The sequence below is a fragment of the Mobula hypostoma genome, chromosome 1, assembly GCF_963921235.1.
Source record: "Mobula hypostoma chromosome 1, sMobHyp1.1, whole genome shotgun sequence".
Taxonomy (NCBI): domain Eukaryota; kingdom Metazoa; phylum Chordata; class Chondrichthyes; order Myliobatiformes; family Myliobatidae; genus Mobula; species Mobula hypostoma.
The window spans coordinates 209994746-210019704 of NC_086097.1; the positions used below are offsets into that span (position 1 = coordinate 209994746).

The 24959-nt window shown below is 40.1% G+C and overlaps 1 protein-coding gene across 4 annotated transcripts in view; it reads left to right on the forward strand.

The window, feature by feature from the left end:
* Nucleotides 1-24959, forward strand: part of tgs1 (trimethylguanosine synthase 1) — a 50453-nt gene that overhangs the window by 13376 nt on the left and 12118 nt on the right. For 3 of the 4 annotated variants that reach the window (XM_063063759.1, XM_063063776.1, XM_063063786.1), the window contains exons 5-12: nucleotides 8081-8198; nucleotides 9252-9338; nucleotides 13536-13689; nucleotides 14120-14531; nucleotides 15709-15870; nucleotides 20267-20410; nucleotides 23316-23532; nucleotides 24774-24852. In XM_063063759.1, the coding sequence (XP_062919829.1) occupies nucleotides 8081-8198; nucleotides 9252-9338; nucleotides 13536-13689; nucleotides 14120-14531; nucleotides 15709-15870; nucleotides 20267-20410; nucleotides 23316-23532; nucleotides 24774-24852 (1373 nt within the window). The remainder of the gene's footprint in view (nucleotides 1-8080; nucleotides 8199-9251; nucleotides 9339-13535; nucleotides 13690-14119; nucleotides 14532-15708; nucleotides 15871-20266; nucleotides 20411-23315; nucleotides 23533-24773; nucleotides 24853-24959) is intronic. The other variant, XM_063063767.1, reaches the window with a different exon arrangement.

The following is a 24959-nucleotide window of genomic DNA, read 5'->3' on the forward strand; positions in this document are numbered from 1 at the left end:
TAAAATATCAGGTGCCTATAAAGCACTCCCTCGACCCCACATTGGATTGTCGGATCACTTACCTGTAATGTTAATTCCAGCAAACAAACCAGTGATCACACGGGTCAAGACAGTTCTAAAGGTGGTGAAAACCTGGTCTGAGGGTGCAATCTCTGCACTGCAGGATTGCTTTAATAAATAAAACCGGAGAACGTTCAGTGAGGCTGCTACCTATGGCGACCATATTTACGTCAAGGGATGTGTTGATTCTGTGACCAGCTACATAGAGAAGTGAACTGTGGATGTTACCATCACAAAGCACATCCGGGTGAGCAGAAATCAGAAGTTCTGGCTTACTGCAGAGATCCATGCCAGGCTGTGGGATCATGATGCTGCTTTTAGATCGGGAGACACGACAGCTCACAGGGAAGCAAGAACTGTGCTTTCCTGCTCCATCAGGAAGGCGAAATGGGATCATTCTCAGAGAACTTACAGTTACTTCTGTGATAGCAGAGACACAAGGCGCATGTAAAAGCAAAAGGAATAGCATACAAAAAGCAAAAATTAGTGGCAAAATAGAGGATTGGGAAGTTTTTAAAAACCTACAGAGAGTAACAAAAAAAATCAGTAGAAAGGAAAAGATGAAATATGAAATCAAGCTAGCAAATAATATCAAAGTGGATAGCAAAAGTTTTTTCAAGTATGTTAAAAATAAAAGAGAAATGAGAGTAGATATAGGACCACTGGAAAATGAGGCAGGAGAAATAATAACGGCACAAGGAGATGGCTGCTGAACTAAATGAGTGTTTTGCGACAGTCTTCACTGTGGAAGACACTGGCAGTATGCCTGATGTTGTAGTATGCAGTGGAAGAGAAGTGGATGCAGTTACTGTTACAAGAGAGAAGGTGCTCAAAAAGCTGAGAGACCCAAGGGTACCTAAGTCACCTGGACCAGATGAACTGCACCCTAGGGTTCTGAAAGAAGTAGCATTAAAGATTGTGGTGGCATTAGAAATAGGCATCCGTTAGTCTCGTGAGACCATGGATTTGCACCTTGGAAGATTTCCAGGGCGCAGGACTGGGCAAGGTTGTATGGAAGACCAGCTGTTGCCCATGCTGCAAGTCTCTCCTCTCTTTTCCACTGATGTTGTCCAAAGGAAGGGCATTAGGACCCATACAGCTTGGCACCGGTGTCGTCGCAGAGCAATGTGTAGTTAAGTGCCTTGCTCAAGGACACAACATGCTGCCTCAGCCAAGGCTCGAACTAGCGACCTTCAGGTCACTAGGCGAACTCCTTAACCACTTGGCCACGCGCCAACACTGGCATTAGAAATGATCTTTCAAAAATCATTGGACTCTGGCATGGTGCCAGAGAACCTGAAAATTGCAGATGTTACTCCACTCTTAAGAGAGGAGGAAGGCAGCAGAAAGGAAATTGTAGACCAGTTAGCCTGATCTCAGTGGTTGGGAAGATGTTGGAGTCAAGTGTTAAGGATGAGGTGATGGAGTACTTGGTGACACGGGACAAGATAGTACAAAGTCAGTGTGGTTTCCTTCAGGGGAAAAACCTGCCTGATGAACCTGTTGGAATTCTTTTAGGAGACTACAAGTAGGATAGATAAAGGGGATGCAGCGGATGTTGTACATTTGGACTTTCAGAAGGCCTTTGACAAGGTGCCACACATGAGGCTGCTTACCAAGTTAAGAGCCCATGGTATTACAGGAAACTTATTAACATGGTTAGAGCTTTGGCTGATTGGTAGGAGGCGGCGAGTGGGAATAAAAGGATCCTTTTCTGGTTGGCTGCCAGTGACTACTGGTGTTCCACAGGGGTCGGTGTTGGGACCACTGCTTTTTATGCTTTTTATAAATGATTTAGATGATGGAATAGGTGGCTTTGTTTCCAAGTTTGCAGATGATAGCAAGGTTGGTGGAGGGGCTGGTAGTGCTGAGGAAACAGTTAGGATGCAGAAGGACTTAGACAGATTAGGAGAATGGGCAAGAAAGTGGCAAATGAAATACAATGTTGGAAAATGCATGGCCATGCACTTTGATAATAGAAATAACCGTGCGGAATATTTTCTAAATGGGGAGAAAATCCAGGAATGCAGAACACCCTAAAGGTTAACTTACAGGTTGAGTTGGTGGTGAGGAAAGCAAATGCAATGTTAGCATTCATTTCGAGAGGTCTAGAATACAAGAGCAAGGGTGTGATGCTGAGGCTTTAAAAGGCACTGGTAAGGCCTCACCTTGAGTGTTGTGAACATTTTTGAGCCTCTGATCTTAGAAAAGATGTGCTGGCATTGGAGAGGGTCCAGTGGATGTTCATAAGGATGATTCCAGGAATGAAAGGGTTATCATATGAGGAACATGTTGGCTCTGGGTCTGTACTCGCTGGAATTCTGAAGGATGGGGGGATCTCATTGAAACCTTTTGAATGTTGAAAGGTCTAGACAGAGTAGATGTGGTAAGGCACTCTCCCACGGTTGGAGAGTCTAGGACAAGAGGGCACCACCTCTGGATAGAAGGGCGCCCTTTCAAAACAGAGATGTGGAGAAATTTCTTAAGCCAAAAGGTGGTAAATTTTGGAATTTGTTGCCACATGCAGCTGTGGAGGCCAGGTTGTTAGGTGTATTTAAGGCAGAGATTGATAGGTTCTTGATTGGACATGGCATCAAGGGCTACGGGAAGAAGGCTGGGAACTGGGGTTGAGGAGGAGATAGAAAAAAGCATCAGCTGTGATTGAATGGCGGAGCAGAATCAATGATCCGGATGGCCTAATTCTGCTCCTATGTCTTATGGTCTTATGTAGCAGGAAATTCTGAGGATTATAGACTGCAGGTCTACCCTGCACGTCAGTGACTAGGATGATTCACTCCCTGAGAGGCTGAATGTCTTCTGCGCCTGGTTTAATGCACAGAACAAAGTGCTGGCGAGGAAGACCCTGGCCAGAGTCAACCCATGCAAAGCTGCGCGGCCCAATAATACACCAGGTTGGGTTCTGAAAGACTGCGCAGCCCAGCTGACGGATACATTCAACATCTCTCTGGAACAATCCATTGTTCTCTCAGTTTTCAAGCGGCAACCATTATTCCAATGCCAAAGAAGGTGCCAGTAACCTGCCGAAATTGAATATCATCTTTGAGCAGTTGATCACAGAGCACATTAAAGCGTTTCTTCTGGCTACACTGGGCCCTTTCCAGTTCACTTACCACTCAAGTCGATCCATTGATGGTGCAATAGCCTCTGCTCTCTACTCTGTCCTGTCCCTCCTGGAAAATGGGGACTCGTATGCCAGACTGCTGTTTATAGTTTGGCGTTCAACACCACCCATACCCCCCCCCCCCACCTCTCTGGGTCTCAATACCTCCCTCTGCAATTGGATACTGGACTTCTTAACAGTAAGGCCACAGTCAGTCCGTGTGAGCAAGAACTTCACTCATCTGATAATGCTGAACACTGGCATTCCCCAGCGCTGTGTGCTCAGCCCGTTGCTGTGCCCACTGCTGATGCATGACAGTCGCAGGATCCAACTCAAACCTTGCCATCAAGCTTGCGGATGACACAACAGTGGTCGGCCTTATCAAGAACAATGACGAGATGGATTATAGAGAGGAAATAAAGCAGCTGGTAGATTGGTGTAAAAAGAACAACCTAAGCTTTAACGTGAGGAAGACAAAAGAAATCATTGTGTGCTTCAGGAAGTTGTTAAGAAGTGCCGCCATTTCCTAAGAAGATCGGGAACATTTATATGCAGGGCCATCAGTATTGTTAAGGATCCCACTCATTCACCCAGCTTCCTCTTTGACTTTTTACCACCAGACTGTGATGCTTTAAAAACAAGAATGGCCAGAGTGAGAAGCAGTTTTTTTCTCAGGCCATCAAACTTCTCAACTCTCGCCCGCATCATATTCAAAGTGTCATTGGCTAATCTATTCTGTACCTTACAATATTTCATATTAATGCACTTTAGCTTGTTACTTATATGTGATTCATCTGCAGATTTTACCCTTGCCTTCATAAGTTATCATGTGTTATGTGCTTTACACTCTGATTCGAAGAAACATTATCTCATTTCTATATGCATTATACTGTACATTATATACATGTATGTAGTTAAATGACATTAGACTTGATTTGAAAATATGCTGTCCAAGATCTTTTGGAGAAGCACAAAGAAATGCAGTAGTCAGCCCTGGGAAATGAGTGCAACAGATGAGAGATACATCAAACTGATGTCCCTTCTAAATCAGAAGAAGTCCGGCTCTGCTATCAGCTCTGAATTCACAGAAACCATTGGAGCCCAAGTACACCCCCTACAGTCCAGAGAAGTCTGGTCAGAAGTGGTCTTCGTGGATCGGTTGCTGCCAAAAAGCCATTCATCCCAAGTAGAACCGAAGCAAAGAGACTTACTACGCACAAAAGCACACAAGGATTGAGGTGCTGAACAATGGCAGCAAGTGCTCTGGGCTGATGAGTCAAAATTTGCAAATTTTGGCTCAAACAGGAGGCAGTTTGTCCATAGAAGTGCTACATGGATAAATGTCTGCAGCAACAGTGAAGCACAGCAGAGGTTCAGAGCTCCATTTCTGCAAATGAAGTTGGTGATCTGGTTACAATTAATAAATCTTCCATGCTGAAAAGTACAAGCGGATTCTTATCCGTCACACGATAAATACCATCAGGGAGTTGTCTGATCAGTCCCAACTTTATTCTGCAGCAGAACAATGACCTCAAACAGACAGCCTTGGTCAATGAACTATTTTCAGTAAATAGAAGAACAAGGAGTTCTGCAACAGATGGTATGGCCTTCACAGAGCCATGATCTCAATATCCTCAAGGTTGGCTGTGATTACCTGGAGAGACAGAAGTAAGTGAGATAGCCAAAGCCAGCAGTATGCTGTGGTAAATTCTCCAAGATGCTTGGAACATCTTAGAACAACCTACCGGCTGATATTCTTATAAAACTTCATGACAGTGTATCTAAGGTAATAGTTGCAGTTTTGAAGACAAACAGTGGTCACACCAGATATTGATTTTATTTATTTATTTTACTGCTCTTTAGAATTGTTTAGTATTTAGGAACTTCTCATTTCATTATTTTTCGAAAGCATCTTTGCTTTACAGCATTGTTTTTACATCTGCCTAAGACTTCTGCACTCGTTACTAGGTTATGAAGGAGTCCAGCTCAGTCTGGACTCATTTGAGCCCAGTAATTGTTTCGGTTTTGCTATTGGCAAATAGCAAAACCATACAACTGATTCCTGCGCTTCATTGTTAAATGATATCATTTTTCGGATCGCAAGAGAGGGAGTTTGTTAAATGCCTCCTGAGGTGTTTTTTTTTAGAGAGTCTTGTGGTTGAGCCTTCTCGGGGAAAAGGCTATCTTAGATTGGGTGTTGTGTAATAACCCAGATCTTATCAGGGAGCTTAATGTAAAAGAACCCTTAGGAGGCAGTGATCATAAAAAAAATGTGATTGAATTCATACTGCAGTTTGAGAGGGAGAAGCACAAGTCACATGTATAAGTATCACAATGGAATAAAGGGAATTACAGAGCCAGAGAGAGGAGCTTGCCCAGGTAGATTGGAGGAGGGATGACGGCAGAGCAGAGGTGGCTGAAGTTTCTGGGACTAGTTCATATGTCCCACAGAAGAAGTTGTTCTCAAATGGCAGGCATAGGCAACCGTAGCTGACAAGGGGAGTTAAGAACTGTATAAAAGCAGAAGTGAGTGGGAAATTGGATGATTGGGAAGCTTTTAAAATCCAACAAAAGGCAACTAAAAAGAAGGGAAAAGATGAAATATAAGGGTAGACTAGTCAATAATATAAAGGATATTAAAAAGATTTTTCAGTTATATAAAGAGTAAAAGGGAGGTGCGAGTTGATATTAGACCACTAGAAAATGATGCTGGTGAGGTAGTGATGAGGGACAAAGAAATGGCAGATGAACTTAATAAGTACTTTGCATCAGTCTTCACCGCAGAAGACACGAACAGTATGCCAGAGGTCTGTGAGTGTTAAAGCAGGAGTGACTACCATTGCTATTACAAAGGAAAAAGTACTAGGCAAACTGAAAGGTCTTGAGGTGGATAAGTCAGCTGGACCATATGGACTAGATCCCAGAGTCCTGAGAGAGGTTGCTGAAGAGATAATGAATGCTTTGGTCGTGGTCTTTTTAGAATCACTTGATTCTGGCATGGTCCCAGAGGACTGGAAGATTGCAAATGGCATTCCACTCTTTAAGAAGGGAGGAAGGGAAAAGAAATCTCAGTGGTTGGGAAAGTATTGGAGTCTATTACTAAGGATGTGATTTTGGGGTACTTGGGGACTAATGATAAAGTAAGTCAAAGTCAGCATGGTTTCTGTAAAGGGAAATCTTGCCTGACAAATCCGTTAGAGTTCTTTGAGGAAGTAACAAGCAGGGTGGACAAAGAGGCAGTGGACGTCATTTACTTAGATTTTCAAAAGGCATTTGAAAAAGTGCCACACATGAAGCTGCTTAACAATGGCGTTACAGGAAAGTAGAATGGCTGACAACAGGAGGCAGCGAGTGGGAATAAAGAAGGCCTTTTCTGATTGGCTGCCAGTGATTAGTCGTGTTCCTCAGGGGGTCAGTATTGGGACCACTACTTTTCACGTTGTTTGTCAATGATTTGGATAGTAGAATGGCTGTGTCGCAAAGTTGCAGATGCTATGAAGATAGGTAGTGCTGAGGAAGCAATGCGATTGCAGCAGGACTTAGACAAATTGGAAGTTGGAAGAATGGGCAAAATAGTGGAAGATGGAATACAGTGTTGGGAAATGTATGTTAATGCATTTTGGTAAAAGGAACAATATTGTGGACTATTATCTAAATGGGGAGAAGGATCAAACATCAGAGGTGCAAAGCGGCTTAGGGGACTCCCACAAGGTTAGTTTACAGGTTGGGTCTATGGTAAAGAAGGCAAGTGCAATGTTGGCATTTATTTCAAGGGGAATAGAATATAAAAACAAGGAGATAATGCTGAGGCTTTATAAGACAGTAGTTAGGCTGCACTTGGAGTATTGTCAAGTCTTGGCCCTTTATATCAGAAAGGATGTGTTGTCATTGGAGAGAGTCCAGAGGAGGTTCACGAGGATGAAGCGATTAACATATGAGGAGTGTTTAGCAGCTTTGGGCGTGCACTGGAAGGAATTTTGAAGAATGCGGGGGATCTCATTGAAACCTGCTGAATGTTGAAAGGACTAGATAGGGTGGATGTGGAGGGGATGTTTCCTATGGTGGGGCTATCCAGGTCACAGGCTCAAAATTGAGGGGTGACCTTTTTAGAACAGAGGTACGGAGATTTTTTTTTAAAGCCAGGGAGTAAGAAACCTGTGGAATGCTCTGCCACAGACTGCAGTGGAGGCCAAGTCTGTGAGTATATATAAGGTGTAAGTTGATGATTTTCTGGTCAGTCAGGCCATCAAAGGATATGGCGAAGGTAGGTGTATGTGGTTGAGTGGGACCCTGGATCAGTCATAATGGAATGGCGGAGCAGACTCGATGGGCTGAATGGCCTAATTCTGCTCCTGTGTTTTATGGTCTCATGAAATATCTGAAGAGACTCTTTTAATAGATATTCTTGAGCACATTTTGCTTAGGAGATGTGTCAGAATAGTTGTAGGTCTCATTTTACCCTGGCTTGTTTGAAGGTTGTTGAGGTACATCACATTGTTTGGCTTTTAGGGGAACAATCATTTTAAATACAAAGGGAAAAAAAGTCATCATTACAATTGTCCTATACACTAACTTAGTTCAAAAAATTGGTTAATTTTAGAGAAACTAGATTAGATGTGCAGTATTTTAAAAAATTTTTTGCAGTGCTATCTGTAACTTCTTACATTAGTTTATTGCTGTATCGGGATGACAATTAAAAATGGAATAAAGTTTGCTACTAAACAAACGGTTTTAAAAATAGTTTTTGTCGAAAGGTTGAAAGCTGGAAGCTTAAATTGTGTTTGGATATGGTTTGTATGTTTCACTATGAAGTTGCCGGTGGAAGCTGTAGTTATTGGGACACCCTTTGAAGGCTGTTGAAAATTATTCATCCTAACAATTTCTGATTTATTATGTTAGCAGATTCTCCTAACACTTTAAGCAAAACATTAAAAAACAGCACTGCAGCGGGGAAGAATCAAAGCAGTGAAGATGAGGATGATCCACCAAAACCCAAACCAGTAAGGGTGAAAAAAAGGTAAGTAATCAAAGTTTCTTTGTAACCTTGCTGTATTTTCATCATACTTTTATATAGTGTGTAGGCAATATATTAGTCCACCTTTTGAACACTCAGAGATCCCAATAGATGGCATCTGGCCCACCAGATAATATTTGCCTTTAAACTCTCCGGAGCTTGCATAGACCCTTGTCACTTAGTTGGCTGAATAGGCAGGTTATAATTTTATTGCTTAAAATCAATAAAAAAAAATGCTGAGGTATTTATAGAAATTGCATACAGTACTCTTAAACTGTGTTAATCTGGTACTAAAGTCCCAAATATGCCAGATTTTCAGAGTATTACTGTACACAGGATAGAAACTGAAATTAAATGCTATGTAACTGGTCATGTTGAGAAAACAAACTGGTAAGATGGAAAGAGCTATAGTATTGGATGCACAACAGGATAATAAGTAATTAAGTAGTTAATACTTGTATCACATAAAAGTTGATATCTCTGCAATTATTTTTAGTCAAATGTAGAAGCACTCTCAAATTCTAATATACTTGTTTTTTATGGTTCTGATATTACCAAAAGTAGCATCACAGCCCCAGACTAATTGAAAGGTGGGAAAATTTCCAACAAGTTTCAAAGACAAAAATAAAAACTTGAATTTCTTTCAGTGACATTAATTCTGTTCTTTTTCCCCAAGAGAGTTTTAAAAAAAAACTTTTAGACCTTCATGGCTTTGCAAGAGTTTTTTAAAACTATTCCAGTGCCCTTTCTGCATAGAAATATTTCTACTTGTAATTTTTCAGATTCTGTGGATGATAATGAAAATTATTGAAAATTTGAAGAAAATACTATTTCACCATTATAATATGTGCATGATTTCACTCTGTGAACAGTAAATTCTCCTTTTGTAAAGGAACCATTTTTATAGTTTACTTTATAAATTTCTGTTTTAAATCTTTTTAAAAATTAGAAGCCCTGGAGAACACATTAAAGTAAATGTTCTTCTGTGTATCATTTAGCAGGTCTATTTCTTCTTTGACTAATTACTTTATTAATTTTAATGCTTTTTTTTTGTAGTCATGAATTTGATGCTGAAGAGTATCCTACTGTGGCAGTGGAAGATGCCTATTCGGCTCTTGGCTTCAAGCACCATACTAGCCAAAAGTAAGAATACTGTAGGATAGTGGTCACTAACCTTTTTAAGCCTAAGATCCCCTACCTCGGCTTTAGTGAAAGGCAAGATTGACCTACTAAATCGTTTAGAGAAAAAACAGCTCAGATTGTACTTTCAACTTGAGGCCTTTTATTTGGGCTAATTGTATTTGAATTACACAAAATGCTTTTGTCAAACTTTCAAATTAATTCAACCAAGAAAACACTGTAACTAGCATATCAAATAGGCCACAGCTGTCTTTCTTCAAGAATATTACGATACTTCATACCTTTAATTCTAAGTTTCATACATTTTATTTCAACACGGAAAATAAATGAATAAAAATTGACCATTGAACTCAGTGTGATGACTGGGGCTGAATACTTTCTGCTAGTTCCCTGAAATTTGGCTCATAACTACAGACGGCCAGTCTGAGACAGTCTGTGAGGTGTAGGGTTGCCAACTGTCCTGTATTTCCCCTGCTAAGGTAGAGCGTTCCTATGAAACCTTTTGTGCCAAAATGCTTTATGCCAAAGAAGCAATTTCCATTAATTTATATAGAAAAAATTTTGAGTGTTCCCAGACCCAAAAAAACCTACGAAATCATACCAAATAACACATAAAACCTAAAATAACACTAACATATAGTAAGACAGCTCCTGTACTTAGATTTAATAATTTTCATCTGTGAAACTGCAAATTCACACAGATAAGTTGACCCGAAGTAGGCACTGGCCTTTAGTGTACATGTGGTGAGATGAGGAAACTTCTCCCTGCTGACAAGCCCCCAAAAGTCACCGTCCTTTTTTCTTGCTTTAAGCTCAATGTCATTTTGCAAATCAATTATTTCCTTTTCAGTATCACTTGGCAGACCAAATACTTGCTGGAATTTGGCTGCTATCTGTTCTATATCGATCGGCAGAAATGGGTTTGAAATAAATGCAGCAATATCTTTCATGACGTTTAACTCCCCAAAATGCCGATCGAACTCTATTGCTAGTTTGTCTAGGTAAGCACAGTACTGCTCAGGGTGAAAAGCATTTTTTCCCTTGATGGCCTGTAACGTTTTCTCCAAGTTGGGAAAGTGTGTCAGCCTCCCGTTCTTTAAATTTGAAATCCAAATACTGAGCTTGGCCTTAAACACATTTACTGCGCTTATCATATGGGGCAGGTGTCGGTCTTTTCCCACGAGCTCGTTGTTAAGTGCACTTAATTTAGCCATTAGATCTGTCAGAAACCCTAAATCCAGTAGCCATGCATCATCTGACAGCTCCTCGTGCTCCTCGTTTCTTGTTGACAGAAAAGTCTTTATCTCAGGCAGCAAGTCAACAAATCGTTGCAGCACTTTGCCGCGACTCAACCACCAAACATCAGCATGAAGAAGTATGTCTCCGTAAGCGGCATCGAGCTCATCCAATAATATCTTGAATAAGTGGTGCTGAAGCGCTTTTGCGAAAAGTCCATGACCTTCCCAGCCCAGGCCTGCTGATGAATCACACAGTGGTAATTCAGGAAGTCGGGAAAATCAGGGTCATTACGGCACAGTGCTATAAAACCAACGCGCACGCTGCGCATTGCTGTGGCTCCATCAGTCATAATTGCCACCAGTTTATGAATGGGGATGTCATTTTTACAGACATACTTTTTAAACTTATTGTAAATATCTTCACCTCTCGTTCTCTCCTTTAAGTGCAAAAGAGTGAGGAAGTCCTCCTTTGTTGTAAAATCCTGGAAAGCCATTCTGACAAATACAACAAGCTGAGCTGGTTGCATTACATCCAAGGATTCATCGAACTGTAGTGAAAAATATTCATAGAGTGACAAGTCCTTTAAGACTTGTCGATCCACATCCTCTGACAGTGACTCCACCCTCCTTGTCACTGTTGCAGGGCCAAGCGGTATATTATGTATTGCGGTTTTAATGTCGTTTTTGTTTTTAAAGTCAGTCTCTGCAGTAATGGCCATTGCTTCCTTGAATAAATCGCCATCTGTAAAAGGCTTCTTGTGTTTAGCCAAAAGGTGACTTATATGAAATGATGCTTCAATAGCAGCCTTATTTTGAGCAGCATGTTTTGCTGGGCCTTCAACCCCGATTTCAGCTCCTCGACTTTCCTGACACGGATTGCGCTCTTTGGGGGGTAGGCGTCTTTAAGTTTCTGGTGGTTGGTGTTGTGCCGCTGCAGATTCCCTCTTTTAGTCGGTGCTTGTGTTTGGTGGCACAAAATACAGACACACTTGTCTTTCACCAAGGTAAACAGAAATTCCTCTTCCCATTCTGGATGGAATTTTCTACATTTTTGCCTTCTTTCGTGGAGCCTCTGCCATGCTAACTAACTACCTTGCAGGATATCACCAGCAAGTGCCTTATATTGATGTTTGCGACAGTCTGTATTCTTTTCTAATCTAATTGGTCACTTTGATGTAGCACAAGCTACATTGAAAAAATACAACAGCTAAATCAAAAGAGAGAGAGAGGCGCTAACTTTTCAGTAAAAACTAAAATTAATGCTAATTACTAGCACACTATCTGAAATGCTAAACATGAATTCACGCTATCAAAAGCAAAAAATTCGAAAGAAAGAAAGAGCAGTACAATTGATCAAACTTTTGCATAACCAATGTAACATAAATAGCAGCATAATAGAGTCAAAACCGATTAAAGTTGATCAAATTTTAGTTAAGTCATGAATGCATAAGTGAGTCACTTTTACCCACACGTGTTGTTTTCTTTCGCCATTGGACAGTTTGCCCGTTTGTTTATGTTTAAGATAAACAGCTCTCCCACGCTCCATGGAAATTTGACAGACCGTGGCAATAGTCACATGATGTCAGCACACATGTGATGCACGATGCTGGGCAGTGGAAAAAGAGAAACACAATAACCAGGGAAAGCAACTATGTGTGGGTTAAAAACGACTCACATATGCGCTGTACGGGTAAAATTTGCTTTTGCATCAAAAGGTTTATCAGGCATAATGTACTTGTGTATTTATTTTTAATTTTTTTTCGGGATCTATTGGAAAAGTCTCTTAGATCCACCGGTGGATCACGATCGACTGGTTGGTGACCACTCCTGTAGGTTCAAAAGTACCCTGCAGTAGAAGCTAACCATTGGGTTATTGGTCAGTTTTCATTTCATCAGCTTGAGAATTGAATCAAAAGTAAATACAAAATATGCAGATGCTGGGGTCAAAGTAACACTCACAACATGCTGGAGGAACTCAGCAGGTCGGGCAGCAGCCGTGGAAACGATCAGTCAACGTTCTGGCCTGAAGTTCCTCTAGTGTGTTGTGAATCAAAAGTAAATAGAAGTAACAAATGAGATTATATTATGAATGGAGCAGCTTCTTCACCTCCATCATCATATTTTTGAACAGTCTATGAACCCGTGACACTATTCTTCTTTTGAACTATTTTGTAACTTATAGTCATTTTTATGTCTTGTACTGTAATGTCTCTAAACAACATAATAAACTTGAGCAACACACAAAATGCTGGAGGAACTCTGCAGGCCAGGCAGCATCTATGGAAAAGAGTACAGTTGAAGTTTTGGGCTGAAATTTGATGAAGGCTCTCGGCCCGAAATGTTGACTGTATTCTTTTTACATAGATGCTGCTTGGCCTGCTGAGTTCCTCCAGCATTTTGTGTGCATTGCTTGAATTTCCAGCATCTGCAGATTTTCTCTTGTTTGTGAGTAATAAACCTGATTCAGAATCTGAAAACAATTATTTCATTCAGCCATATTTTAGACTGTGCACAAAACATGCGACTAGAAACATATAAAACATTCCTGAAGGAACTTATAAGGAAATGGTTTAATATTTCTTGAGCTGAGAGGTGTTCTTGTTGAAATGTCAAAGTCTTATGGGGGTTCCACAGAGTAGATGTATTTATGATATTTCCACTGGCTGAGGATTCTGTAAGGAGTCAGTCTCAAAATATGGATTGACCATTCAAGTCACAAAAAGTTTCTTCACATAAGTACTATATCTGTGGGATTCTGTAATCAACAGGGCAGTGGAGATTGAGAAGTTCGTGAACATTTTATAAATTGTTTGGTGATACAGGAATTGAGGCAAAAGTTCAGTCATGATCTCATTGAAAGTCAAGGAAGGTACATGTTGATGACAAGCCTATTTCCTTTTTCTGCTGAAAAGAACTAATATTTGTAAATGCCTTTTGTTTTTTCTATGATCTTCGCATTCAGCATTTCAAAATTTACTCATGGACACGCATTCTATCATAAGGACATTGAGCAATTTAGGAATCTTGATATGCATAGACCAGTGATTTCCAGAAAGAAACATATATTCTTTGGTGAAGGAGAAGTCCTGAATAAGAAGAGCAAGACCTTAGAAAAGGTAATATAATGTATGATGGTACTAGGTAATGTGAAGGGTTAGGACCTCTGGTAATGCTTATGGTTACACCTCAGATTAATGGGTTGAATCACCTTCCTGGCATTAGTGAATTACAACTAACTTAGATCCTATGCTCCATATCAGTAATGTTCAAATGAAGGCTTAGCATTTGACAATCCCCTCACCTTTGCCTATGTTACTTTTGGATGTTTTGTGTATTTTTAGACACTTAATAAAGCTCACTGTCTTGACTTTTAAAGTATATTAAAGCAAAACCTGATGTATCCATTATGTATTAAACTTTGATAATGAATTAACTGGAGGTATTTGGAGTTCTTTTGCACATAGATTAGCTCTAAATAAGTTAATTCTTCATATTTTGACTCTAAATAGCTTCATATTAGTTGATTATTTGCTGTTTGTCTTTTAGGTACAAAGATTTCTAAAACAAGTCAAATCATCAAATGATTCTGTTAATTTGGACATTTCATCCTCTGTGCCACACAGTCCTAGGGAATATAGTAGCAGGGAACAACCATACAGTTCCATTGAAAATTGTACCTCAGTGTGTGAAAATAGCAACAGTGAAAATGAGACTGAAGAAACTGCGGATGATGGACCAGCTTGTATCCATAAGCCCTCAAAATTTAGTATCTACAATGAGGGCAACAAAGAAGAGCTGATAGAAAAAGATGATGAGGCCTCTATTCCTGCTGAAAATTCTGAATTCTATTCTGATAGACAGCTCGTTCCTTTGGATATTCCAGACTTTCTTTTACCTGATCCTGATGTAACGGAGAAGACTGATGAATGTGCGTTTCAAACTGAAGAACTGAATCAAGGTACATTTATTTTTGAGTTGCTGATTCAAACTATACCAGGCTTATTCCATTTACGAAAATAGAATGACAATTGGTGTTCCTCAGTGTAAGTTTAAAATCATCATTAATTGATTGCTTCAGCTTCTAATTTAAATGCATGAGCATATCCTTTATGCAATACATAATGCTAAGTATTCTAAAGGGTACTTTACTGAATAATTTTTAAATATATGTGTAAAAAAAAACTGCCTATTAAGTTTTTCAACATTTTTCTTGATGCTCCTGCCTATCATTCACAAGTCAGTGAGCGCAGAAAAAGAGAGGCTTGCATTTATATTCCTTCTTTTCATGTCCCTCTTAGTCAGTTTTAATTGCTTTTCAATTATGTTCATTTGTAACGTATGGAAATTTTCTGCAGTATTTTGGGCATGTGGCCAAGTGGTTAAGGCCTTGGACTAGTGACCTAAAGGTTGTGAGTTCGAGCCCCAGCCAAGGCAGCGTGTTGCATCCTTGAGCAAGGCACTTAATCACACATTGCTCTGCGACGACACTGGTACCAAGCTGTATGGGTCCTAATGCTCTTCCCTTGGACAACATTGGTGTCGTGGAGAGGGAAGACTTGCAGCATGGGCAACTGCTGGCCTTCCATACAACCTTGCCCAGGCCTGCGCCCTGGAGAGTGAAGACTTTGCAGGCACAGATCCATGGTCTCGCAAGACTAACGGATGCCTTTACTATTTCCTGTAGCAGGTCTCTCAAATGGCAGTATGATTATGGCATATAATCTATGGTTACAATATTGACTTGAGGATATATATAGGTTGGAAAACTAGGATGACATTAGCTCTTCAAAGTAAAGCCACAGGATCATTCTGATCCACTTGAGAAGAAAAACAAGGTCTTAATTTAATATTTCTTCCAAAAATGGAATTAACACTCCCACTAATGTAGCATTCATTCAGTAAAGCACTGGTCTGTTGACCAACATTTTATATGCTAAAATCTCTGGACACCATTTACTTACAATTGAGCTTGTACACATCCATTGTTAGCATTCTCCTGTAATTGGCCCATTTTGATGCATTTGTAGTTTGGTTGAAATATCTAATAGCACCCCCTTCCCATGCTATTAGACATTTGAGCTGAAAAATAAACTGATTTCTGTTAATAGTGTTAACATATTGCAGATCTTTTACAGTGCAAAAGCTGAAGAACCTTAAGAAAAACAAAAAAAGAAGAAAGAAGAAGAAATTTTGTCATGCTCCATCTGACGTAGTAGCTGTTCCAGAATTGGCCAAATACTGGGCTCAACGCTACAGATTATTTTCTCGTTTTGATGAAGGAGTCAAACTTGACCAAGGTTGGAAACTGAATTCTTAAGTTATTAAATCTTGTTTCTCACATGTTCAAACTCAGTACCTATGTGCATCCAGATAATAATTTAGATTGCCATGTTTTCAATGTGCCGCATTGTATCAGACTAAATTAGGGTTGCTGTAGGCAAAGACTTCTCTTGAATATTGTTTGCATTCCTTTGGGATAGCCATTCATTCATTACTCAGATTGTTTTCCATTGTCTTCAGTATACCATTTCTAAGACTGGACAATCATTTCTCGGCAGTGCTTGAAGTTTTATACCCTTGTATCACTATTTCAATTAATTTTGCTTAATCTTGGCTTCATCTGTAGTTGTCAAATCTACAATTGTTGGCCAGAACTACCAGTTGCCTGCCAGGCTCATTCTTTCAGTTTTAGAATTATTGTTCCCATGGAGTTATTCAACAGGCTTCTTATCTAAATCTTTCTACTTTTTTCACTGACTTATCCTCTTCTGAATTTACAGCGCTGCGCCAAAGTCCAACCCTAATTTCATTAAAGCTGTTGATAATAGTGGCATTGTTGTTATTTGGCAAACTATTCTTTGTGGAGCAGCATGTGCAAAATGCAGGAGGAACTCCGCAAATCAGTCAGCATCTATGGATGTGAATAAACAGTCGACATTTTGAGCGGAGACACTTCACCAGGACTGGAAAGGAAGGGGGAAGAAGCCAGAATAAGAAGGTGGGGTGGGGGGAGGGAGGAGTACACAAGGTAGAAGGTGATAGATGAAGCGGTAAGGCCAGGTGGATGAGGATTTAACAAGCAAGCAGGTGATGGGTGGATAAAGTAAAGAGCTGGAGAAGAAGGAATTTGATGGGAGAGCAAAGAGTTGACCATGGGAGAAAGGGAAGGAGGGGTAGCACCAGGGGGAGGTGATTGGCAAGTGGAAGAGGAGAGAGAGAACCAGAATGGGGGATGCAAGAAGGCAGGAGCAGGAAAAATTACCAAAAAGTTGGAGAAATCGATGTTCATGTCATCAGGTTGGGGGCTACCCAGACAGAATATGAGGTGTTGTTCCCCCAACCTGACAGTGTCCTCATCATTGCAGTAGAAGAGTGTTGGAATAAAGGACATGTTGGAATGGGAATGGGGTTTGGGATTAAAATGGTTGGCCTCTGGGAAATCATGCTTTTTGCAGATGACCCAAAGGTGCCCAACAAAGCGGTCCCCAGACTACATCACGTCTCGCCAATGTAGCAAAGGCTGAATCGAGAGCACCGGATACAGAAGGTGACTGCAACAGATTTACGGGTGAAGTGTTGTCTCTCCTTGAGTGGAGGAGTGAATGGGCATGTGTAGCACTTCTTCCACTCACAGAGATAAATGCCAGGAAGGGGATTAATGGGGAGGGACAAATGAACAAGAGAATCATGGAGGGATTGGTCCCTACAGAGAGTTGGGGGGGGGAGCCGAATTATGTCCCTACCACTAAATATTAAGCTATAATTTTAGTCTATGCCTTCCCCCCACCTCACCTCTTGCCCCTCTCCCCACTACTGAAGATCTTTCCTGTATAGTTTCCAACTTCATAAACTGCTCTGCTCTTTGCAACCTGCCTCGGCCTTTCTTCTCACAATCTAGTTCTTCTCTGGCAGATCTGCTTCCTTTTTTTTCTCTCCGGTTGTTTCCAAGTACATCTTATAATCTCTAGTACTTTTAACATATTTTATTTCCTGAATTAAAATAGTTTAATTGTTTATTTTTTAATAATTTTAGTTCCTTGACAACTCCAACTCCTACTTCCCTTGCAGCCTCCCTCCAATGCCCAGCCATGGTCACAAGAAGTCCTATTTCACTCCAAATGCATCGTGATCCTGTTCCACCTGCCTCAACTTTTTTTTTAATCACACAGAACTGTGTTTTCCTTTGATTCATTCTTTGAATAAGAATTGTTGGTTTGAAAAGTTCTTGAGTTCTAACTATTCCAGTTTTCTTTCACAAACAAGAGAATATCGGAAGATACTGGAAATCCAAGCAACACACACAAAATGCTGGAGGAACTCAGCAGACCAGGCAATACCTATGGAAAAGAAGAGTCTCAGCTGGAAATGTCAAGCGTTTACTCTTTTCCATAGATGCTGCTTGGCCTGCTGAGTTCCTTGAGCATTTTGTCTATGTTGCTCAGCTTTCTACTTCAGTCATTTTCCCCCTTTTTATAACATATTTCTATTATTTTACTTCCATTCAACCTCAACCATTATTTCTGCTTCGCTCTCCACAAATGTTCGAAAGCCTTCCAAGCACCTTATCATTCACTGCTTTCTACTTTTCTGCTTTTTGCTTCACTCAGTGAGGGACAGTTCCCATCAGCCTGGTGTCATATGGTCAAGTATTGCCTAGATGTCAAAGCAATCTCTTTCACCTTAAGTTTTAGCTAAGATTGTGACCTGGTCTGGAGCTGAGCTGTTCTGGAGGGCTTGAGCGAAGAATCAGTCACAGGTTATTGGTGACCAAATGTTGCTAGATAGCAGGGTCAACAACATCTTTGATCGGTTCATAAACAAGAGAAAATCTGTTTCACAAACAAGAGAAAATATGCAGATGCCAGAAATCCAAGCAACACACACACACAGTGCTGGAGGAACTCAGCAGGCCAGGCAGCATCTAGGAAAAGAGTGAAGTTGACGTTTCGGGCCTGTGCTCCATCCACCAGAACAAGTGGGATCTCCCAGTGGCCACCCATTTTAATTTTACTACTTACTCCCATTCTGATATGTCTATCCATGGCCACCTCCACTGTCATGATGAGGCCACACTTAGGTTGGAAGAACAACATTTTGTATTCTCTTTGGGTATCCTCCAACCCGATGGAATGAGCATTGATTTTCAAACTTCTGGTAATGCCCCCTACTCCCCGTCCTTCACCATTTCCCATCCCTTCCCCCCCCCTCACTTTTTCTCCTTGCACGCCCATAGCTTCCCTCTGGTGCTCCTCACCCTTTTCTTTCTTCCATGGTCTTTTGTCTCTTTCACCAATGAGCTTCACTGCTCTTTGCTTCATTCTTCCCCCTCCAGGTTTCACCTATCATCTTGTGTTTCTCTGTTCCCTCCCCCCACCTTTTAAATCTACTCCCTAGCTTTTTTTTCTCCAGTCCTGCCGAAGGGTTTTGGCCTGAAACGTCAAATGTACTCTTTTTTTTCCAGATGCTGCCTGGCCTGCTGAGTTCCTCCAGCATTTTGTGTGTCGTTGATCACTTAGATGATTCAGAGTAGTCTAATGGGACTGTAATTGATCAAATTGAATTTGTCCTGCTTTTTGCAGATGACATGACTGGTCATCTACATTGGGCAGGTGCTGTTAAAAGTTCTGGAGTAACAATCTTCTTCCAGTTTAACTAAATTGTCGGTCATTTGCCAGCAACAGTAAATTTTTTCCTCTATCCCTGACCTGCTGATTATTTCCCATGTTTTCTGCTTTATTTCTGATCTTCTGAATCTGCAGTGTTTCCTTGAAATTTAATATTTTGTATACAGTATTTGTATAGTTATCACTACCAAATTATTGTGACAAAGTGACAAAACTCACCTCTATTCATCCTGCAGGTTTGATAACAAGCATCCTGTTGCCTGTCTCTTTAACTTCCTGCTGCCCTTTTCCTCTTCTGATCTACATTTTCCGATGAAGCTTAAAATTAATTGGTGCATTACCTCATTTTTCTAATAAACTTGTTACATCTTTGCAATTCTTACTTTAAAACTCCTTTAGACATTGTTGACATGTTGCAGTACCTTATATCATTTATTATCTTCCTATTATCACCCTCTTCTGTTTCTCTAAATTTCGCACTATTCCTGCAATAATGTTACATCTAAGTTTCACAAGTTTTGATATACTTTACTAACTTTGTCATTCTTTTCCTTTGCCCACAGAAACTGGTTGACTTCCTCAATATTCCAGCATTATGTTTTTATTTCCTCTTTGCAGCATATCGAGTATTTTGGGTTTTTTTTCTGTTCTTGCTGTCCTCAATGTATTGGCCTTTCTGGTCTTTAAACTTGTATGCATTGTTATGGGTGTCACTATGTTTATGACACAATGTTCTATCTTGGCCTCCATTCTATACAACTTCATATACATTTGAAATTCTTTCATTTATCTGAATTTTAAATCTTGAGGGTAATCTTTTTGTGGTGAATGTAGTGTTTTCTAGATTTCTACCAAGGCAGAGTTAGTAGCTTGGCAGTCAATTACCATTATTTTTGCTCATCAGCTTTTCCTATATTCTTGGGAGGGTGATGTATCCTTCATCTATAGATAAGATTTTTTGTCCTGTTAATGATTTCAGTGCTAATGGGGAGCTGAGAAATGTCTAAATGGTATCTTATTCTCATTATCAAGCAACTTGCTATGTGAGAATTGCATCTTTGTCTTGTAGAAGGCTGGTTTTCGGTCACTCCTGAGAAGATTGCCGAGCACATTGCCAAACGTGTCACGGAGAGTTTCCACTGTGATATTATCATTGATGCATTTTGTGGAGTTGGAGGCAATTCAATTCAATTTGCATTGGCAGGAAAAAGAGGTACTGTACCATGACTTAAACCTGCTTACATTACCATCCTGCAGAAATCAAGCTATGACTTTTTTTTAATACAAACTAGTATTTCACAATCATTTATCAGTTGAAATGAGTAGGTTTTAAGCATGATGGTGCAGGAAACTAACCTGTGGCACTTTGGAGATTTTGTATTTTTACTTTTACAGAGCCTTTCAATTCAGATCTATAAAAATTGCTTTATGAATAGTGTTTATTCCTTTTATGTGATGAACAGATATCAATTTGAGCAATTTCAAGTGATAACCATGCATATAGCAATCAAGTACTGTGTGAGCAGATTTTCATTTTTGTTTAATATTATCGATGTTCAGGTCTAGTAAAGTACAAGTATGTGCTTTCCGGAATTTTTCAGTGTTTATAAGAATAGAGAATTTTCTGGTTCATATTCATTTATCCATCACGTACATCAAAACATGAAGTGAAATGTGTTATTTGCATTAATAACCAATCTAAAGATGTGCTGGAGGAAGCCAGATTCTGGTGCCAATGTAACATGCCCATCATAATCATAGGACCACGCAAGCAACAACAGCAAATCTAGCCCCTTACCTCCTTCCCATCCACCTATATGTGTGTGCACATAGGCAGTACCTTAACCCCAGAATAAGGTATCTCTGGCCCTTCAGCTTCAAGTGGAAGTACTCACAGCCATTGGACCAACTTCCCCACTGGCCATCAGGCCTCAACATTGAGGCATCTGATTGTCCTTTGGGCTTTGATCTTCAATATCAATCCAAGGACTTAACAGTGACTACGAATGAGGACCCCAATCTCCAGTCCTCGAACCCCAGACTCCCCAATGATGGGACCCTGAGCATCAGGCCTCGAACTCTGGTCTCACCAACTCACATACCTGGAGGGTCACTAGCCCTCATGCCTTCTACCGGCATAGAGCCCTGACCTGACCTCTAATTCCCCCACATCCCTGCCCATAAACCCTAACCTGACCCTCTAACTCCTTTCTCTGTCTTCAAAACCATCCCTACAAACCCAAAAGACAACCCAGTCTAAGCCATGACCTCAGCAGAGACTATAGCTTGGTGCCTTCTTGATCAGAAGCACAATTCAGACTCGTAGTTTAGTAGTTTACATCTACAGACAGCTTCAAACATTCTAAGGTTGTATATTACTAGATTCAGATTAATGCACTTTGGTCTATTGCAATCTAAGAAAGACATAGTGATTACTGTAAAACACTGGAGGAACTCAGCAGGTGAGGTAGAATCTATGGAAAGGAATAAACAGTTAATATTTCAGGCTGAGACTTAATCAGGACCTGGGGGATTGCTGTGTACACTTTGATAAAGCTGCTCCATAACTCATACCTTAAAGACATTAGAAACATAGTCATTGTGTTCTTGGTGTTCCTTCACTTTCCATTTTTATCCAGAATTACCATGCTGTAATGTGAACATTGATTACAGTCACTCTTTGAAAAGTTTTATCAAAGAAGAAACTATTTAACTGGCAGCAGAGGTTATCATGTCATCTTCCAGGGATCTCAAGGCTAAAGTGAGCAACGTAACATTTGACAGTCACATTTTTAGCAGTGAGTAAACTGTGATCTTCATAATAAGTTAGTTTCAGCAGATAGGAAAGCCGTTTGTAAGAGCATGGCACCTAATCCCAACCCACCCTATCCCCAAAGCCTTGCATTTTTGTATTTTGAATGCTGACTCAATTTTCCTTTAGAAATCTGCATTTTGCTCCACTTCCAAACAGTCATTCGCACTTGTAACGCGCTTGATGATCAAAAAGTGTTCTTTCCTTACAATGCCTTGGGTTCTTTTGCTGATCTATATCCATTGTTGCTCCGGATTTTCAGCATCCGCAGAACCTTTTGTAATTCAGTGATTCGGAACCAGTGGCTCACAATTCTTCCATAAATCAGAATAGATTCTCTCTATTACATCTCTTCCTAAGGTTTTTGCCTAAGGGCAAATAGTCCCAGCTCCTTTTCAGACAACATGTTTCTTATCCCTGAAACTGTTAAGACAAATTGCTTGTTTCCTCCCCAAGAGACAGTGTCCAGTTCTGTATTATTTCATACTCCATGCCTTTATTTATGAAAACAAAGTTAAAATGGACTTGTTGTAAGGAGTTCAGTGAAACCATCTCTCACTGCTCCCCATCTGTGATTTCTTCGGCTCTTCAACTTTTCGACCAGACTTTGACTCAAACTCGCTATAGTCCTGACGAAGGGTCTCGGCCTGAAACGTCGACTGCGCCTCTTCCTATAGATGCTGCCTGGCCTGCTGCGTTCACCAGCAACTTTGATGTATGTTGTTGTAATTTGACATCATATTCAATTTGAGCACTGAGTTCTCATTGCAAAGGAACAATTATCTATTTTAATTTGATTGAAAGATAAATAGTCGTTAGGATATGGAGAAGTGCATTGCTTAGAAAACAATCCTAAAGGATTGTGCTACAGAAAGGACTGTTTAATATTCATCTGAAAAGAGGGTATTGATACCTGACATTGAAGGAGTCACCACCTTTTTAAAGTGAAGAAATTGGAAACTTAGAATCAAATGACCTACAAATGTTTGTAAATTATAGGTGTTTAGGTACATTCATTTCTGCTTTCAGCACAATTTCAGGCTGGCGATTTCCCATCATGCCAGTTGTCATTTGCTGCTTTTGCCCATCATACAGATGTACCTTTCATCAGTTAAATTTCTTGCCAAAATAACTCTGTGACATAAAGCCTAAAGGAATATTTCCTCGTAGGATGAAGCAGTACTTAATTGAACCTGGAATTTGATAGGTTTTCAAAATAAATATTTTAGCTAAAAGTGATCTTTGACAGTGAGATTTGTTGATTCTTTTTGACCAATCTTTTTTTGTTCTTTTTTTTTTGATCCAGTGATTGCTGTTGACATTGATCCAGTGAAAATAGATCTTGCACAGAACAATGCTAGAGTCTACGGTGTGGCTGAACAGATCGAGTTTATCCTTGGTGATTTCATGTTACTGGCTTCTGACCTGAAGGCTGATGCTATATTCCTCAGTCCTCCATGGGGTGGCCCAGATTATGTCAATGCTGAAATCTTCGATCTAAAGACAATGATTTCCCTGGATGGATATCCTTCTAAACTTGTGCTAAGACCTTGACGTGTTATATATTTTTGTAGAAACCAGTCTTGTTAACAATTGTATTGAAGGTTAGCGTAAGAAAAGTAATTAAATTGAATGTTTGGGTGGGTGGAAGTAGGAGGTATATTTTGGGAAGGTGGTAATAGAATATTGGAACAACATGTGACTGTGATCTTAATTAAAAGATAACATTAGATTGGCCGTAACAATAGTACCATTATAGATTTTTGTAAGTCAGTAAAAATCTATCGAGCACTTCAGAGAAGACAAAGTGAAGCTTAGATGAACAGTAAGCTGATTACCACCACAATGATGTCTTTCAATGGTAAAATGGATACAAACGGTACAGTGTGTGTAATTGAGGCAAATATCAGAAACTGCTAGATTAATTCACTGTACACGCCAAGTAAACTGACAAGGAATTGCTGTTGATTTCAGGTTCAAGGACACAATAGCTCTTGTATTTCACAAGGGAACAATGGGGCTGTTTTGCATTCCAGAAAACCAGAGCAATGCGCTTCCTTAAGGGTGGCTCGCTCAGTGGTGGCAGTGCCGCCTCACGGCTCCAGAGACCTGATTGCTGGTGCTGTCAGTGGTGTTTGCACATTCTCCTTGTGATTTAGTGAGGTTCTGCTAAGTGCTTTCTTTATCCCCCATGTCCTATTCCCACTGGTAGGGGACAACAATCAAATAGCAGTTGGTGGGTATGAGAGTATGTTGCAGGGTCATAGGGAAATTAAAGCAACAATGTAACTAATGGGATTAGTCTGCCTGGAGCTAGCATGAAATCAATGGGCTGATGGTCTGCTTTGGTTTCATATGTAAATTCCTCTTTAACATATTGGATTGCCTTTTTCCTTGCTGAAAGTAGCCAGATTAAAAGATTTCATCTTGGACAAATAGGGTTTCAGGTCCTTGGCATCAGATGGAGCTGGGCTAGAGAGAGGCCAAACTCTATTCATAAAGTGAAAGGCTAGAGATCTGAAACTTAAGGAAGAATCTAGCATCCATCAAAATTTTCTGAAATAGACCAAGTAAGACATTGTATACTTTATTTTCCATTGGATGTTTTAAAATTTTATAAATTTCCAGCTACTCAATGTTGTATTTCCAGTATTACAATATTTCAGTATTCTAACCTATTGCAAGGTTATCATTCAGCCTGTATTTTTGTTGCTTACTCCAAATGGTTTTTATTCTTCGCTATTCTGCCTTGACATTATTTTACCTTTGAAATTTTTACACTCTCACAGAAGATTACTCCAAATATTGTTTATTTCTTACCACGAAATGCTGACGTAGAACAGGTAAGAACTGTATTTCTTCAATGCATCAGTATCACTGTTCCTTCTAAGCTCCATGAGTGCGCGACCATGCAGTAACTGAAATGCTCCCGTGCACATAGCCTTTCTTG